General features: G+C 37.2%; 6 protein-coding genes across 6 annotated transcripts; 1 reads left to right on the top strand and 5 right to left on the bottom strand.

Moving 5' to 3' along the window:
* Positions 1-92: 92 nt before the first annotated feature.
* Positions 93-4,149, bottom strand: GCK72_012765 (uncharacterized protein; the record flags this gene model as incomplete). Its single annotated transcript, XM_053729381.1, has 6 exons — positions 93-146; positions 588-732; positions 3,185-3,400; positions 3,620-3,690; positions 3,759-4,020; positions 4,073-4,149. The coding sequence occupies 6 exons, from the start codon at positions 4,147-4,149 to the stop codon at positions 93-95; spliced, it is 825 nt and encodes a 274-aa protein (XP_053584153.1).
* A 1,153-nt stretch (positions 4,150-5,302) lies between these two features.
* Positions 5,303-6,770, bottom strand: GCK72_012764 (uncharacterized protein; the record flags this gene model as incomplete). Its single annotated transcript, XM_053729380.1, has 3 exons — positions 5,303-5,483; positions 5,528-6,233; positions 6,722-6,770. The coding sequence occupies 3 exons, from the start codon at positions 6,768-6,770 to the stop codon at positions 5,303-5,305; spliced, it is 936 nt and encodes a 311-aa protein (XP_053584152.1).
* A 284-nt stretch (positions 6,771-7,054) lies between these two features.
* Positions 7,055-8,246, bottom strand: GCK72_012763 (uncharacterized protein; the record flags this gene model as incomplete). Its single annotated transcript, XM_003087218.2, has 3 exons — positions 7,055-7,229; positions 7,279-8,034; positions 8,161-8,246. 3 exons carry the CDS (start codon positions 8,244-8,246, stop codon positions 7,055-7,057), a joined length of 1,017 nt encoding a protein of 338 aa, XP_003087266.2.
* Positions 8,247-9,147: 901 nt separating this feature from the next.
* Positions 9,148-10,277, bottom strand: GCK72_012762 (uncharacterized protein; the record flags this gene model as incomplete). Its single annotated transcript, XM_003092390.2, has 3 exons — positions 9,148-9,307; positions 9,354-10,130; positions 10,192-10,277. 3 exons carry the CDS (start codon positions 10,275-10,277, stop codon positions 9,148-9,150), a joined length of 1,023 nt encoding a protein of 340 aa, XP_003092438.2.
* A 1,380-nt stretch (positions 10,278-11,657) lies between these two features.
* GCK72_012761 (uncharacterized protein) lies at positions 11,658-13,680 on the bottom strand (the record flags this gene model as incomplete). The annotated part of the gene is made up of 3 exons (XM_003092386.2): positions 11,658-11,835; positions 12,763-13,551; positions 13,595-13,680. 3 exons carry the CDS (start codon positions 13,678-13,680, stop codon positions 11,658-11,660), a joined length of 1,053 nt encoding a protein of 350 aa, XP_003092434.2.
* A 647-nt stretch (positions 13,681-14,327) lies between these two features.
* Positions 14,328-15,453, top strand: GCK72_012760 (uncharacterized protein; the record flags this gene model as incomplete). The annotated part of the gene is made up of 3 exons (XM_003092373.2): positions 14,328-14,428; positions 14,472-15,227; positions 15,276-15,453. 3 exons carry the CDS (start codon positions 14,328-14,330, stop codon positions 15,451-15,453), a joined length of 1,035 nt encoding a protein of 344 aa, XP_003092421.2.
* Between the last annotated feature and the right edge of the window lie 3,254 nt (positions 15,454-18,707).

Genomic DNA, 18,707 nt, shown 5'->3' with positions numbered 1-18,707 from the left:
CGTTAGCATGGTTTTTGGGATAGGTGAAGATGTAAAGCTACTGAGAAACATAGGGAGAAAAATATAGAAAGGAGTAGGACACATTGCAAACATTACGTGGATGAAGACGGAGAGCTCTCAGGAATGGCTTGGTCTTCCTCGACATCCTGAAACATTTCAAAAATGTAAGTTTAAAGGGGGACTGCGGTATTACAAAAATCGAGATTTTTATATGAATCGACACAGAATTATGTAGAAAAGAGAAAAGTCTCTTGTAGCCAGTTCCGAAAATTCGTCTGAAACGAGTTATGAGGCCTCAAAGTGTCAAAAAAGTGTTTTGCTTCTCGCCGTGAAGATTTGCCTTATATTTCAAATTTTTTTCATGTTCACGGCGAGAGAATTTTACGTTGAAAATAAGGCAAATCTTCACGGCTAGAGGCCTTTTTTTGACACTTTTAGGCCTCATAACTCGTTTCAGACGAATTTTCGGACCTGGCTCCAAGAGACTTTTCTCTTTTCTACAAAATTCTGAGCCGATTCATATAAAATCTCGATTTTTGGAATACCGCAGTCCCCCTTTAATCACGTTTGAAATTATCTCCACCCACCTTCTCTGGGAGTTCATGTTCAACTTCTTTGTATTGTATGAACGCTTTTTCGAGCATTTCCTCCAAAAACTCCAAATCGATTTCTTTTCTGGTAGAAAGTTGCTCCAATACTGAAGTTGACGCCGGAACCAAATGTGCGCACAATCTGTAATATATACAAATAACAACTTTTTGAAACACACGATTTTAGAAAACGTTACCTCCCAAGCTCGGTCAGCTCTTTGCTCAATTTCAGCACCACCTTCCCATTTGCTCAACTCGTCCAAAAACCATTATTTTTGGTCAACCTAAAAAAGAACTTACAGTACCGTTCAAAAGTATATTAAGTTTGGGGTTTTCAGTTTAAAAGGTCCGACTTTGAGAGTGTGTCATGGTTATACTTATTGTCCCATCAAGTAGATTTTTAATGCATCGTACAGATCAGAAGTAGAGCACCATTTTTGTAGTTGACAACTTTTTTGTACGGACACTCCCCAGAGAGTTATTGTCATTTTAAGAGGGCAGCTCAAAAATCGCACTATTTTGCACTGAAATGGGTCGATTTGAGGGAGAAATTACTTCGACGATATGTAACTCTCTAGGGAGTGTCCGTACAAAAAGTTGTCAACTACAAAAATGGAGTTCTAATTTTGGTCTATTCGATCTCATAAAAAGTTATTTTGTGGGACCGTTAGTTTTACTATGACACACTCTCAAAGTTGGGCGTTTTCAACTGAAAAAGGCAGAACTTAATATACTTTTGAGCGGTACTGTAACTGTTCTAGAAAATCTTACATCTTTTTCGAATTTATCTGCTTTAATCAATCCATTCAGCATTCTGAATCGCCGTTTTTCAGGGGAGTAGAAAACGGAATTCTAAAAACTCAATCTAATACTGATCCTTTAAAATTTTTTCTTTTTTCTCTTTGACTCACCTTACTCCAAACAATCCAATAAACGCATGATATAAAATAAAAGAATTCAATAAAAATCAGTAGAGAGGGACCAAGCCTTTCCGATAGGCAGTCGAAGGGATTAGAATTAATTAGAATTTAATAAAAATAAGAAGACAATATTATCGACCGGCTATTCCATTAAGCAATCAAAGGTAGAGACTAGAGTGTCGACTCGACACCCAAACTATCCGAGAGATGCGATACGGAGACACAACGAGTGCCACCAAATGACCTCCACAATACTCTCCAGTGGCCAATTACCTCTCCCTCATCAGAAAACGCGTCAACGTCACACCAGTCATGTTTGGTATCCTTGGAGTCAGCAGGATCAGATCTCTCCACTGGTACCTTCAACATTTCACATTTTTTCCTGTGTAGTCTGAAAATGGCTCTGAAAGTGGGGAAACCCTCTTCCTGAAATGTTTTTACTCCATTTTTTTCCATGCTATGTTCTCCACTTGTAACAGTTGTTCTCTTCATTCAATTTTCTGTTCCCTCTGCAACCACTCACAACTCAATACATGAGAACGTGAGATAACCGACGTTCGGCATCGGATGGCTCTATTTGCTCAGAGGAGAAAACGATACCGTTTTTAGGAGAGGTGATCTGCACGCGCGCAGGAATCGACTACTTCTTGTCTCTCCGCGATTTTATTGGCACCATGACAGATTGAAAGACTACACAATAGTGGAAGGAGTTGTTGGGAAGTAAACTCGGAAGTTAGACGGAAGTGATTTTTATTTCAACAATATGAAACGAACTTCAAAAATATGAAGTTAATATGTTGTATTGATGGTTTTACTACCCTTCGAGCATAAAAAATTCCGAAATTTTTCTTATCCCTCACCAGTAGACCTGAAAAAATCTTCACTTCCGACTTCCGACTTCCGGGTTTCAAATTCGGCTGCTTATTCGGGTCTACTGGTAGGGGATAAGAAAAATTTCGGAATTTTTTATGCTCGAAGGGTAGTAATACCATCAATAGAACATATTAACTTCATATTTTTGAAGTTCGTTTCATATTGTCGAAATAAAACTCACTTCCGTCTAACTTCCGAGTTTACTTCCCAACAACTCTGGTGGAAGGTTTTGAGATACATAAAAAAAAAAGAACTCGGATGGGTTCTCATAAGACCCGTTAGGAAGAGACGGTTTGACTTTATGTTTGCAAATGAACATAAGAGAAGTACCTCTCAGAACACAACTAGAATCATAGGCTAGAGAAAGGACTACCTTGACAGGATTATTCAAGAATACTGTGGCAGGAGGTGGGGGATATTGGAAGGTTGATACAAATATAACTGCGATGTATGAAGTGTTATACCTGGTCGGCTTCATTCAGGGATCGAAAATCAAGGTAGATATGTATATATTTACCTCATTATTCCAAGTGGAATAGCATAAATGTTCTCGAAAGTGTTTAGTATTTCAAATATAGTCAAATCTTTATTACATTAATTTATTCCAAACATGGAAATAGAAATAGTGCAATACTAAGTTAGGGTCATTTGAACGAACAAAGTGAATTTGATGAAATGTTCCAATGGTGCCATCATCTCTCACTATATCATAACATAGCAAATTTGATAGTTGGTATGTTTCCTTTTTATGGAGCACTCTGAAATCTCATTTTTACTCTAGTTCATCTTGAAGTTTCTTACATTTGCATTGGTCTCTTTCCATCCTCCACGTGTTCCCTAAACTCGAGATCCTTTGTTACTATCTGGAAGGCGTTCTCTTCCATTTTCTTCTCTTTTATTGATCGTCGAATAGAAATATACTCAAGTTGTGGATTGGATCCGTTCAGCCAACATTTCAACAGAGTATTCATATCGTGAAGAGTCAAATCGGATTCTTCCAAAATGAGCACTCGACTGCTTGAATTCAGTATATATTTCAGTGTTATCCAATGAGAATGAGATAATATCAGCGTGGGAATGTCGATTGCTTTGTGATATTCAAAATCAGGGGTATTCATTTTCAAATCCAAAAAAAAAGATCAGTCATTTTGATATTATCCAGAATAAACAATAAGGTCGGGGCAGTTATATCATCTATTTTAATATGAAGATTCACAACTGATGATTGTAATGTACTGAACCATTTTACAATTGACATTGTCAACTGATCGCTTTGTTGATGTATTTCGAAACTTGCGATCGATGTTCTGAATATTTTTGAGACATGATTAGCCATTTTTCGCATTGTTTCAAAGTGCTCATCATTTGGAAATACCAGATAATGAAATACTTTCGGACCGTGGAGAGCAGAACTTATGGATGACGGAAACTGATTTCCATCGATTGCTCTTGAAGTGTGATTCAATTCATCATCAAATTCGTTTTCGAAGTCTAGAATCCATTCCAGACCTGGATCGTTTGGAAATTTCAGACAGATTTGCGAATCTTCGATGAAATATAAATGAATATCAGGTTGATTCCAGTTGACGAGTGAGACGAGGGCCTTAGTTCGTTTTGAGAGAAGAGAGAAATCGATTCTGGAAAAATTATTGGATATTTTGGAATATGATACTTTGAATACAAACTTACATCTCGAATACTTTCAGATATTGAATGCAATTCAAAAGAGGCAAAGTAGGAAGATGGAGAAGAGGGAAGCGTGGCATTTTTGATTCTTTTTTTGAACGGAATCAATAATTCCTAAGGGGGCAGAGAGAGAAAAGGGCAGACTGACCTAATAGTTTCTGGTAATCTACATAGGATGAGGAGAGAATGGTTGTGTATTAGAACAAACAGTCTGTCACCAGGAATTCTTGCTCCTGGCTATAAACATATAATAGGTTGGAACACAATTGTCACTTACTCCCTTGAACTCAGAGAAAGAGAGTCAACCGATTCCCGTCTGAAATGGAACTGTATCCACAGGAAGTGTCGTTTTCTTTCCCTGCCCGTTTCATCTTTCATCGCTGTATCGTAACGTTCCTAGTCAGTGTAAGGAAATGACGAAATCAGTTTAAACTGATAGTCATTTATACTATTCACGTCAACTAGTCGAAAGGAAATTATTATCGATATAGTCATAATCATTTTAGAAATGACGAAAACGTATCGCATCCATTTTGATAATTTCTACTTTTGTTAAATTTCCATTTATTCCAACAAGGCGTTTTTTCTTTTTTGATTTGGCGATGTCAAGCAGATGATTGTTATCAGTCATAGTTGTTCTAAAAATTTACTCGTGAAGTTTTTTTCCCATAAAAACTAATAATCTATGACGAGAACTGAAAAAAAATCATAACTTTATCTTCGAGGTAGGCTGTTTGACCTAATAGTAATCTTCCGTCCTTTTACCGCGAACTGAGATTCGAAATAACAGTCCAAAGTATATCGTTCGTTTACATATAACTACGATGTATGAAGTGTTATACCTATGTCACGGGGCAAAGATCTAGACCACACGTTCCCCATCCCCACTTACTGCCGTTATTTTACACACGATACACCTCTCGCTCTCATCTCCACTCTATCTCAGTTAGCTTCTACCAAGCGGTCTTGGTAGGTCGGCTTTGGCCGACCGCCATCATACCGCCACAACTGAATAAAGATTGATCAATCTACGCATGGATATTCACACTACAGAACACGGTCTCTCGTCAACGAGGTTTAAGGGAACGCACTTAAACTCGCGTTACACTTGGTTGGCTTCATTCAGGGATATTTGAAAACTTAGGAAGGGATATATTTCCCTTCTTATTCCAATTCGGAACTGAAATGTTCTTAAAAGTGTTTAGTATTATTTTAAATATAGACAAATCTTTATTACATATTTTTATTCCAGACATGCAAATAGAAATAGTGAAGCTTACTATGTTCATCGGAATTGGAGTCATCCGAACGAGAAAAGTAAGTTTGATGAAATGTTCCAATGGTTCCATCATCTCTTACTATATCATAACATAGCACATTGGAAAGTGGATATGTCACCTTTCGATGGAACACTCTGAAATCTCTTTTTTAATCTAGTTTTTTTTGGAATTTTCTTACATTTGCATTGGTCTCTTTCCATCCTCCACATGTTCCCTAACCTCAAGATCCTTTGTTATTATCCGAAAGGCGTTCTCTTCTATTTTCTTTATTGATCGTCGAATAGAAATGTACTCAAGTTGTGGATTAGATCTTTTCAGCCAACATTTCAACAGAGTATTGATATCGTGAAGAGTCAAATTGGATTCATCCAAAATGAGCACTCGACTTCTTGAATTCAGTATATATTTCAGTGTTATCCAATGAGAATGAGATAATATCAGCGTGGGAATGTCGATTGCTTTGTGATATTCAAAATCTGGGGTACTCACTTCCAAATTCAAACAAAAGTGGTCGGTCATTTTTATATTATCCAGAATAAACAACAATGTTGGGACAGAAGTTGATACCTCATTGTTGATATGAACATCCACAACTGATGATTGTAATGTACAGAACCATTTTACAATTGACATTGTCGATGGATCGCTCTGTTGATGTATTCCAAAACTTGCTATCGGTGTTCTGAATATTTTTGAGACATGTTCCGCCATTTTTCGCATTGTTTCAAAGTGCTCATCATTTGGAAAAATCAGATGATGAAATACTTTCGGACCGTGGAGAGCTGAACCTATGTATGATGGAAACTGATTTCCATCGATTACTCTTGGGGTATGATCCAATCCATCATTAAACTCGTTTTCGAAGTCTAGAATCCATTCCAGGCCTGGATCGTTTGGAAATTTCAAACAGATTTGTGAATCTTCGATGAAATTTAAATGAATATCAGGTTGATTCCAGTTGACGAGTGAGACGAGGGTCTTTGTTCGTTTCGAGAGAAGAGAGAAATCGATTCTGGAGAAAAGATATTATAGAATATGTTACCTTGAATACAAACTTACATCTCGAATACTTTCAGATATTGAATACAATTCAAAAGAGGTAGAGTAGGAAGACGGAGAAGAGGGAAGCGTGACATTTTTGGTTCTTTTTGAATGGAATCAATAATTCCTAGAGGGACAGAGAGAGAAAGAGAGAGAGAAAAGGGCAGACTGGCCTAATAGTTTATGGTAATCTACATAGGATGAGGAGAAAATGGTTGTGTATTAGAACAAACAGTCTGTCATCAGGAATTCTTGCTCCTGGCTATAAACATATGATAGGTTGGAACACAATTGTCACTTACTCCTTTGAACTCAGAGAAAGAGAGTCAACCGATTCCCGTCTGAACTGGAACTGTAGCCACAGGAAGTGCCTCTTTCATCGCTAAATAGCGGAAGACTGAAGGGGGAAAGAGCAATGAAAACATTTCGGCGGAAAGCGGAAGGCGGCAAACAAAATTTTGCTCAACCCTGCTCCCAAAGATAATCAAGGTTGACACAACAGATAAAAACTGAACTAATTCTTCCTACAGAACATTTAAAATTTGAAAACTTTATTGTAATATTCCCAAATATCAAACAGTGATAATTCAAAAAAGAAAACTGTTTCATGAAAAATTCATATGCAAAAATGTATTTCATAAACCAAAACTGCTTCATCAATCCATCATGAATCCACTGTTTTCTTCCAGACTACCATCACAAACCACAGCACTCCTTGATTCTGTGGGCGGTGAAGTACTTTAAACGTGGCAACAGTTCCGTCGCTTCGGCGAATGTCATACCCTCCGACGATCGTTCTTTTGGTAATCGGTCTTTGGAATTCGAAATGTTTATCTTCTCTGAAAAAAACGAACTTATTAAAACATTCAAAATGGGTATTAAACTAACGGGATGTAAATCCGTTTGACAGTTGTTTCCCTCTTCTCAAATTCGATTCCATCCAGGAGTGATCGCAGATTGAACTGTTTGACTACAACGTAAAAGAATTCCATTCTGGGATTATTCCCATTAATCCATCCTTTGATTATCCGGTTCAAGTCGGTGCCAGTAAGCGGAGAAGCTCCAATGTACATTATGATACAGTTCGATGTTAAAACACTGTCAACAGTAATCCAATTTGGTATTGGGTCTGTAACATCCATTGTTCGCACAACGAACTCTTCCATTTCCAAAATTCCAAAATTGAATGGCTTTATCTCAGGTGAGAGTTTCAGGTTGAGGCATAGTTGACGAATGGAAAATTCTCTTTTTTTGAAGAACTGATCAGTTATTTCGTTGCAATTGCAATCCCCATAAATAAGACAAGAATTCAAATCAGCCTGTCGGTCATTCATCCATTCCAGAAGAGAAGTGAGTACAGGTGAAGATGTATTCACATTTATCTGGAGAGCAAATATATCTTTTCGGTATAGAGCACAAATGTAATTAGCAAAAACACTGGAATGTTTACTTCCCATCTCTGATCCTTGTTTCCCGCCCATGTAATCAATCATTTTCTGCACATCCTCCGTCGTTGTCAAAGCTTCTTCAGGAAAAAATGACGGTTGTTCATCAGGTCGTGCTGCTAATATAATTTCAGGATCTGCTAGAGGTATCGACTTGATGATCGTTACCAGTCTTTTCGAAGTGAATGACAAGTCGACTCTGAAATCAAAAATGAATGCAAGTCAAGTCTACCACTAAAATTCTTAATTTACACTCTATTGTTCCCCCACTTTCACTATTGATTTTTTTCTACCCAGTAAATAAATTAAATAAAAATAAACTCACGTTTCTTTTATTCCCATACTTCTTATCACATTCCACAATGCAACAAATGGGAGCTTCAGGATAGGGAATGGTGGGGGGACCTCCATATTCGGATGATTCATGTGTGTGGAATGTCGAAGAATCGACAGGCTCGGAATGCCAAATCAATTAGCACGTTGAACGCGTTGCGTGTGCGCAGCGTGTGGGTTCTGGGAAGATATTAGATACTAGGTGCTGGTCATGGGCGTGACAAACATTAGAACGAAAATTTCAGTAGGGCGCAGTTGCAAAAACGCCAGTGCGCTGATACAAGTGGAACAAATTTTAAGGTGAAGGAGATAGGTACCAGAGTTGATGGAAATCCCGGCTTTCGGGATTTCAAAATTGCGGGACTTCGGACTGAAACACGGTCCGACGCGTAACTCCCTTGAAACGTAATGTTATGGAACGAAAAATATACCTGATGATATAACTCGGTGAGTTCTACGCCTGTGACCTGCGACAAATCGGATGGCTGGTCGTTAAGATGCCGTGTGTCGGGATAATGTGCCAAAAAACCATTCTAGCCCTGCGCGCTCCACATTAACGAATAGCCATCCGACCCGTAGTATGTCACGCGCATAGAACTTGCCGAGTTCTACATTTTTGTATATTTTTATCGCATAATATTTCGATTAAATCTTTTTTTTCAAAATTATGACCCTTCTTCGTAAAATGTTTGATTTTGAGTTAAACAATTCATTTCCTTCTTTCGTAATACGAAATTCGTACTCCAACTTCGGGGCTTTTTACTTCCTACTTCCGCTTTGTGGATAAGAAATACTCACTCCCCCCTCAACTCTGATAGGTTTTTGATCGTTTTCAGCTAAAATACTATTCCACTTAATTGTGAACGAATAAATGCACTTTTCAGTCTACTCGGCAAGGGTTGGTGAATGAAAATTTATTTTTATAACAGTAATTTTGATTCAAGAAAGTATCACAAATTTCAGACAAGATTACTAACACTTAGCATCCATTTTTCCACACTACCAAGGTAAAGTCCCACAACCTTTCATCATTCCATCGACGGTTTTCTATTTTGAATGTTGCAACGGTTCCGTCGTTTCCAACTATGTCGAATCCTTTTCGAATCGTTACCTCTCTCCTAAACATGACGTCACTATTCCTGAAAAAATGTTTTCGAAAATGTTATTGGAGACAAATGAACTCACCAACTGTAGGACCGTAATAAATCAAATTCTCTTTGTTCGTATTCAATGCCTTCCACAAATTGATCAAGGTCAAAAGGTTTTATAGCGAGATGTAATATCTCTAATCTGGAATTATTCCCATTAATCCATCCCTTGATTATCCGGTTCAAGTCAGTCGCAGTGAATGGACAGAGTTCGATCCAAATTCTGACACAGTTCGATGTCAAAACACTTTCTACAGAAATCCAATTAGGCATATGCTTGATATCCTCGTCTTGGGCAACAAACTCATCCATATCCAAAGTTCCGAAGTTGATTGGTGTCACCTTCGATGAGAACTTTAATTGGATGCTTAGATGATAAATTGAAAAAGTTCTTGCTCCGAAGAACTGACTGATGCTATCACTATCATTGCAATCCCCATACAATCTACATAACCGCATTTTTGATGTTGACTGACGTTTGTTGATCCAATTAGAAAGACTCGCGAGATCCAGATCAGAAATATTGGAATCGAAGATGAGAGATGAGATATTATTCCCGAATAGGTCACAAACGTATTCAGCCCACGCTCTTTCGAATTCAACAGTTATATCTGCTCCATCAATGTCGTATGTTCTCAATTTTAAGTAATTTGTCAAGTAATTAAATTGTTGTTGTGAACAAGGAACTCTTCCATCATTTGCTGTTTGAGATAGCTCAGTACTGGTGACCAATTTGAAGTCAACACCAGGGTTTGGGATTTTTATCGACTTGATTATAAGTCGACATTTTTTCGAAGCCAACGACAATTCGATTCTGTAATTCAAAATGAGACGAGTTAAAAACAAAAATAATTCGAAAAATTGAGATAACTTACATCTCTAACTTTTTCAAATTTTTCACAATATCAATCAATACAAGGAATGGAAGTTTCAGAATAGGGAATGGTTTGGCGATTTCCATATTCGATGTGTGTGTGGAGTGAAGTGAAACGACGGTAGGGTGTCCGGTCCCAAATCAATAAAGACGCGTTGCGTGTGCGTTGCGTGAGGGTTTCTGGGAAGATTTTAAATAATCGATGATTTGGATCTAAAGGTGTAAGAGAATACCAGATCTAGATCCTAGGTGTTTATTCAGATTCGTAACTTTTGAGTTTGATTTATCAGAATCTGTTTCAACCAGTTCACATATTATATAATTTTGTTTTCTTGACGGTGCTAATTCATCTGATTTTTTTCGTGTATTGTGGGAGCCGGCTAATGCTATTAACGGTCTTCGAATACTTTCCGGGTGTGTTTAAAGGCGGATTTGATTTGTTCGAAATGGTCAAGTCGTATGACTTTTTCAGACCTACAATGCTCAAAATACGGTTTGTTTGGGAACATTTTGCCATCGGTATCAAGCTGATGATAAGACAAGGAGCGTTCATTTTTCGTATTTAGAGGGGGGGGGGGGGGGAATACATCATCAAAGTGTGACACTGATAGATAATTTTTTTTGAGTTTTTGATAATTTCATAGGTTTTAAAGATATCTCACTCAATTTTCGTGCTATGAAATGATATTAGTTTTTCGTCATCGAACCTAACTTTATATTTTAGTCTCAAAACGGTAAACAAATTGTCAAGGATTATGAAAAGTTCTAGGAGTTCGAAATATTGAATTATATCTAAAACTGACCCTAAGATGCGATTCACCAAAATAGTTTGACTTAACCACTTTTGTTCTTCGATAATCTTCTGTTTTATCTTCCCGATTGAAGTGAAATCAACGTGTTGTGACGATGAGTGTTTTCCACTACCAGTTCGATTATAAATGGTTAATCCCATAGCCAGATTCCTGGAAAATCAGAATCACTGAGATCAGTAAACTCGAGTAGACAAACAAATTTTTCAAGCTGATTTCCTATTGGCGGGAGTCGGATAAAATCTTAAAATAGCGGAAGACGGAAGACGGAAGGAGGAAAGTGCAATGAAAACCTTTCGGCGGAAAGCGGAAGGCAGCAAACAAAATTCTTCTCAACCCTGCTCCCAAAGCTAATCAAGGTTGACACAACAGATAAAAACTGAACTAATTCTTCCTACACACATAGAAAGATTCCTGGAAAATCAGAATAACTGAGATCAGTAAACTCGAGTAGACAAAAAAATTTTTCAAGCTGATCTCCTATAGACGGAAGGCTGATAAAATCTTAAAATAGCGGAAAGCGGAAGGGGGAAAGCGGAATCCCGCTCAAGCTAATCAAGGTTGACACAACAAATGAAAAGTGAACAAAGTGTTCTGACTGCAAATTAATAGTTCGAAAACTTTATTGTAACATTCCAAACAAAGTTTAGTCATTAAGTCAGGAATCCACTGCTTTTTTCCAGATCACCATTACAAATTCCCGCAACGCTGTTGGATTCTGTGGGCGGTAAAGTACTTTAAACGTGGCAACAGTTCCGTCGCTTCGACGAATGTCATACCCTCCGGAAATGATTCGTTTGGTGATCGTTCTTTGCATTTTGTAAGACTTGTTTTCTCTGAAAATACTCACTCGTTAAAACATTCAGAATGGGCGTTAAACGTGGAAACTTCAACTAGCGGAAAATAAAACAGTTGTCTTGCACCTTGGTGTAAGCAACCCCCATAAAGATTATTTCATTGGGAACGCTAAACTAGCGTCTGACAATGCTGCCAGAGATCTTGGTCTTCTTGTCGATTGTGATTTAAAATTTGAAGCTCACATTGCAAAAATAGTAAACAACGCTAAATTCAATTGCAGAAGAATTTTGAATAGCTTCCGTTCAAACAATATAAAGTTCTACTTCAAGCTCTTTAATTCCTTCATTCGTCCAACACTCGAATACGCTTGCGAACTATTCCACCCTTCAAACTCTCTCAGTACATCTCAACTTGAATCTCCCTTCCGTTTCTTCTCTCGTAAAGTATTCCACAGATGTAACATATCCTTCCAACCCACCTCATCCAATGCACATCTTTCCCCTTATGAACGACGCTTAGAAATCTCATCCCAAATGTCCATGTACCATAGACGCATCCTTCTAATTCTCAAAACCTACTTTAAAATTGTAACCCACCAGTGTCATTTCCCAAATCTTGCCTTATATGTAAAACCCGCGCTATCCCCCCGGTTCCCATATAGAATAGTACTTTGCGGTAAGAAAAACAATTCATTCCTACATAAACACTTTTCGACCTGGGATAAAATCGTACCCTACTTCCCTAAAACCGTAACCGAACAAACTTTTGCGTCTCGACTCCGCCAGCTGCCATTACAGGCCATTTTTCCAAAAATTTGAGCGCTGGACTCTTTGCGGGTCCTATAGTTCATCTTACATATTTATTCACCCCTTCTTGTTGTATGTTCTTATAGATTTCGCCCATTTCTTTTTTTTCTCTTGCACAACAAAAGATGAATAAATTATTATTATTATTATTAAACTAACGGGATGTAAATCCGTTTGACAGTTGTTTCCCTCTTCTCAAATTCGATTCCATCCAGGAGTGATCGCAGATTGAACTTTTTGACCTCAACTTGAAAGTATTCCATTCTGGGGTTATTCCCATTAATCCATCCCTTGATTATCTGGTTCAAGTCGGTGACAGTAAATGGGGAAGCTCCAATGCACATTATGATGCAGTTCGAGGTCAACACAGTTTTTACAGTAATCCAATTAGGTATTGGGTTCAATGTGTTGATATCCCTATGTCGGGCAGTGAACTCTTCCATTTCCAAAATTCCAAAATTGAATGTCTTTGCCTCAGGTGAGAGTTTCAGGTTGAGGTGTAGTTGACGAATGGGAAGTATCCGTTTTTGGAAGAACCGATCAATGGTTTCATTGTCCTTACAATCTCCATAAATGAGACAAGAAGTCAGAACAGGCTGCCGGTCATTCATCCATTCCAGAACTGAAGTGAGTAAAGGGATCGGTATACGCACATCTATCTGGACAGCAAATATTTCACTACGGTATAGAGCACAAATGTAGTCAATAAAAGCTTTTGAATACTCGAATTGAATAATCTCTTTTCCAGTTGACTCATTAAAATCGAATTTCCCACCCAAATGCTTGATTCTTTCCTGTAGGTCCTCCGTCATAATCAAAGGCTGAATATTTTGTTGAGGGAAAAAAGACGATTGCAGATTAGTTATTCCTATTTCGATATCAGAATTTGGTATTGGTATCGACTTGATGATCGTTACTAGTCTTTTCGAAGTGAATGACAAGTCGATTCTAAAATAAAAGAAAGAATACAAATCATGTTTGAGTAACTCACAGTTCTTTTCTTTCCATACTTTTAATCACATTCCACAATGCAACAAATGGGAGCTTCAGGATAGGAAATGGTTGGGAGACCTCCATATTAATTCGTGTGTGTAACGACTGGTTCGGAATACCAAATCAATTAGCACCTAGAACGCGTTGCGTGTGCGGCGCGTGTGGGTTGTGGGAAGATTTTCAATATTTGATTTAGATTTGAAAGTGTAAGGAGACAGACTCCTTGATGTTTCCTTGATGTTTATTTAGATTCGTAAAATTTGAGTTAGGTTGTTCAGAATCTGTGTCAGTAATCTGAAAAGTTCGTGAATCGTGAAGCCGATTAAAGCTATTTTTAAAAGACATGATGCAAAAATTCCGCTCAACCATATTCCCAATATCTCCAGCGCCTGTAACTTTTCCCCTGGTATCAACACGTTGCCGTTTTCCAACTGCGCCCCGTTGTACTGTGAAAAAAATAAAGTTTGGCCAAGGATTTTCAAAAAAAATTTTCGCGCCCAAAACGCTTTAGTGCACAAATGCACTAAAGTGTTTTGGGCGCGAAAATTTTTTTTGAAAATCCTTGGCCAAACTTTATTTTTTTCACAGTAATCCCCTTGTTCCTTGTTCAGGCCCATCACCTCCAATTCGATATCTTCCCACAGCCCACACGCAACGCATACGCAACGCATTCAACGTGCTAATTGATTTGGTATTCCGAACCTATCGACTCATCGACATTCCATACACACATGAATCATCCGAATATGGAGGTCTCCCAACCATTCCCTATCCTGAAGCTTCCATTTGTTGCATTGTGGAATGTGATAAGAAGTATGGGAATAAAAGAAACGTGAGTTACTCAAACATTATTTGTATTATTCCTTTTGTTTTAGAATCGACTTGTCATTCACTTCGAAAAAACTGGTTGCGATCATCAAGTCGATACCAATAGCGGATCCTGAAATTACATTAGAAATACGGCCTGATGAACAACCGCCTTTTTTACCTGAAGAAACTTTCCAACCGTTGACTATGACGGAGAAATTTCAGAAAAGGAAGAAGTCTATGGACGGGAAACTAGATAGAAAAAATATGAGTATTGAATATCTTGAATACATTTGTGCTCTATTCCGGAACGAAATATCTACTCTCTTGATAAATGTGAACACATCTTCCCTTGTACTCACTTCTCTTCTGGAATGGATGAATGACCGACAGCCTGTTTTGACTTCTTGTCTTATTTATGGGGATTGCATTTCTAATGAAACCATTGATACGTTCTTCGAAAAAAGAGAATTTTCCATTCGTCAACTTTGCTTCAAACTGAAACCGGCACCTGAGACAAAGCCATTCAATTTTAAAATTTTCGAATTGGAAGAGTTCGTTGTCCAAATAATGGATATCACCAACTCAACACCAAATTGGATTACTGTAGAAACTGTGTTGACTTCAAACTGTATCGTAATGTGCATTGGGGTTTCTCCGTTCACTGGCACTGACTTGAACCGGATAATCAAGGGATGGATTAATGGGAATAACCCCAGAATAGAATATTTCCGCGTTGTGGTCAAACGGTTCAATCTGCAAACTCTTCTGAATGGAATCGAATTTGAGAAGAGGGAAAAAACTGTCAAACGGATGTACATAGCGTTAGTATTACACCAATTCTTAATACTTTAACGAGTGAGTATTTTCAGAGAAAACAAGTCTTACAAAATCCAAAGACCGATCAAGAAACGAACCATTTCCGGAGGGTATGACATTAGCCGAAGCGACGGAACAGTCGCCACGTTTCAAGTACTTCACAGCCCACAGAATCCAACAGCATTGTGGGAATTTGTTATGGTAGTTTGGAAAAAAACGGTGGATTCTTGATGGTTTGACGAAGAAATTGGGGTTTTTTAAATGAATTTTTTAATCTGAATTTATTACAAAAGACTGATTCCTTATTTACTTAATTTTGTTTGACATTATTTTGGAATGATACAATAAAGTTTTCAAATTTTAAATTTGCTGTAATAAAACTTGTGCTGCAACATTCAAAATAATAGACCGTCGATGGAATGATGAAGTGTTGTGGGACTTTTACCTGGTAGTGTGGAAGAATGGATGCTAAGTGTTAGTAATCTTGACTGTAATTTTTGACGCTTTCTCGAATCAGAATTACTGTTCTAAAAATAAATTATTCTTACATTACCAATGGTTGTTGTACAATTAGAAAACATAAAATGGTCACTTCACTGACCAAACGTTCCGGGGCTCGCTCAGTGATTGAGCACCGAATTAAAAAATTCTTGACTAACATGCTGACAGACGACATGTAACAAGGTGGAATGATTCAGTGATGTTTCAAGATAAAGGGACATATGAGTATTTATCCAGGATTAAGTAAACTGATAACTGATAACATACCAATAGAACAGCGAACATTTCTCCCGTCACCGATTCGATCATAATTGGTTCACCCCATAGCCAGATTCCTGTAATTATGATAATTACTGTTGTAAACTGTTCATATTCCCAAATGTTTTTTGTGTCATTTGTTATTATTTTTCATATATGAATTAACGTTTTTCTGTGCAAGAAACGCTCGCCCCGCCCCCTAAGCGCATTTCTACTCTTCTCAAACTTCAACTCACCTAAAAATATTATTGTCTATTGGTAAAGTGAATGTGGTTGCGACCGTTAGAAATGAGAACTCAGTTATCAGAACTCCTGGTAGTTGAAACAATACAGAAACGGACAATTGTGTGAGATAACGTGCCGTCTACAGTTGATTGACCATTCTGAACGCATACCGAAAGTCAATTCCCTTGTCAGTGTTTTCAGAAACAGCAGTATATTTTTGAATGACCCCCGATTCCTCAGCACGATGATTCACACTCCCACACCCATACCACTAACAGTGGGATAAGATCTATCGGGAGACCCACTGTTTCATGATGAATGGAAAAAGATATCTGATTGAAAGACAAACAATCAAAGATTGAGTAAAGATTCAATTATTTATTCTAAGGTTTGTGATGCATATTTTCACTATTTCATTATGTTCAGAAGTTGATCACACACAAGAAAGACGCTTAACGGATACTACATCTTCATGGTGTTTATGAACATTGAAAGGGGAATTCGTATCAAGAGTTACCACAAAAAATACATTTCAGGTTATCTTAAATTGACCACTATATTGTAGATCACCATCGAAAAGTTTCCATCTATCTTCAGAATAGTGGGAAACAGCAAAAAAGCTAACGGTATTCTGTTTTCGAAAGAAAAGGAAAGAAAAACAATATTTTTCATTATTATTTCTTCTCGTAATTGATTCACTGAATTGCTCTCTTGCTAGGCCTTGAGACTGTTCAGGAACTTTCTCTAAAGTATTTAAAATTTGAAAAAAACACTGTAAACCCAATATTGAATGAAAAACAAACCACATCTAGATTTTTTCAGATGATATGAATATTTTCAAAAAAATAATTTTTAGTTTTCCCGTCCTTTGTGTGGTTTTCCTATCTATTCACTACCCATTCTCAGATTCCTCGTAGGCGAAGTAGAAGAATTAATACAAAAGAATTGATAAGAGAGATAATATTAATACGGATTAAAGAATAAGTGAGACAGTAAAAAATGATCGGGGAATAACTTTCGTGAAAAATATAAGAAAGCCGGAATTTGGAAATTTTTAATTTGTCACTCACAAATCAAAGTTTTCAAAATTTTCTTGGGGGCACCCAGAAAAATTACGAAATCGCTTTTTCTCAATAATTATGGGAAATTTCGGGAGTTTCATCAGAGATAACACATTTTTTCCGAATATCTATTTATTCTGTGCTCCACTCAATTCCTATTCATAATGAGGCAAACATTATAATCACTCAACTCTATTGATACGTGAACTTTATTCAAATATCAGAAACACAGAATAGGCAATATCGCCAACTCTGTGAAAAAAAATTAATTGAAGGAAAAATATAAAAACACGTGAACTAAACAGGGAGAAAAAGGCTTCCCAGAATCGGCAAGCTTGCCGATACTGTTATTAAAGAAAGATATTCCAAAACATTTAAAAACGTGAACTCGGTGTCAGTAGAGTGAGGACTTCGTGGATAGAATAATCGGTCCTCGAAATCGTGAAAACTGTCGATAAGTTATAGTAAATGCCGAATAAACATATGAAATGGGTGTCCTTCAAGTCTCGTTGTCTGAAATAATGAGGATTTATAGAAAACTCTGGTTTCTATTACTAACCTTTGTAAAGTGTTATTCCAATTGTATCAAAATGATTTCAGCGATAAACCAACACTTATATTTATTGATTAAAAAACAGATAAGAACACTGATAGCTTGGGTCCTGCAATATGAACTTGTATTATGTATATATCTTAGCTGTCCGCGAGAAGAACGCTTTTTGAATAGTTTTCCATTGAGATAAACTAAAAATAAAGAACATTGCTCTAAAACTGTGTTTTTTTTAAATCTAGGGCACGTTGATATTTTTCCAGCGATTTCATTCCCTGATGCTCACTTGAATGCGAAGAAAATTCATTTCTCATTCAGCGGTAGCAATGTTTTCATTTTTAGTTTATCTCAATGGAAAACTATTCAAAAAGCGTTCTTCTCGCGGACAGGTAAGATATATACATAATACAAGTTCATATTGCAGGACCCAAGCTATCAGTGTTCTTATCTGTTTTTTAATCAATAAATATAAGTGTTGGTTTATCACTGAAATCATTTTGATACAATTGGAATAACACAAAGGTTAGTAATAGAAACCAGAGTTTTCTATAAATCCTCATTATTTCAGACAACGAGACTTGAAGGACAACCATTTCATATGTTTATTCGGCATTTACTATAACTTATCGACAGTTTTCACGATTTCGAGGACCGATTATTCTATCCACGAAGTACTCTCTCTACTGACACCGAGTTCACGTTTCTAACTGTTTTGGAATCTTTCTTTAATAACAGTATCGGCAAGCTTGCCGATTCTGGGAAGCCTTTTTCTCCCTGTGTAGTTCACGTGTTTTTATATTTTTCCCTCAATTAATTTGTTTTTCACAGAGTTGGCGATATTGCCTATTCTGTGTTTCTGATATTTGAATAAAGTTCACGTATTTATTTTA

This window comes from Caenorhabditis remanei, chromosome IV (assembly GCF_010183535.1).
Source record: "Caenorhabditis remanei strain PX506 chromosome IV, whole genome shotgun sequence".
Lineage (NCBI taxonomy): Eukaryota > Metazoa > Nematoda > Chromadorea > Rhabditida > Rhabditidae > Caenorhabditis > Caenorhabditis remanei.
Note: the sequence above shows the minus strand (reverse complement) of the source record. Positions and strands in the feature narration are given on the sequence as shown.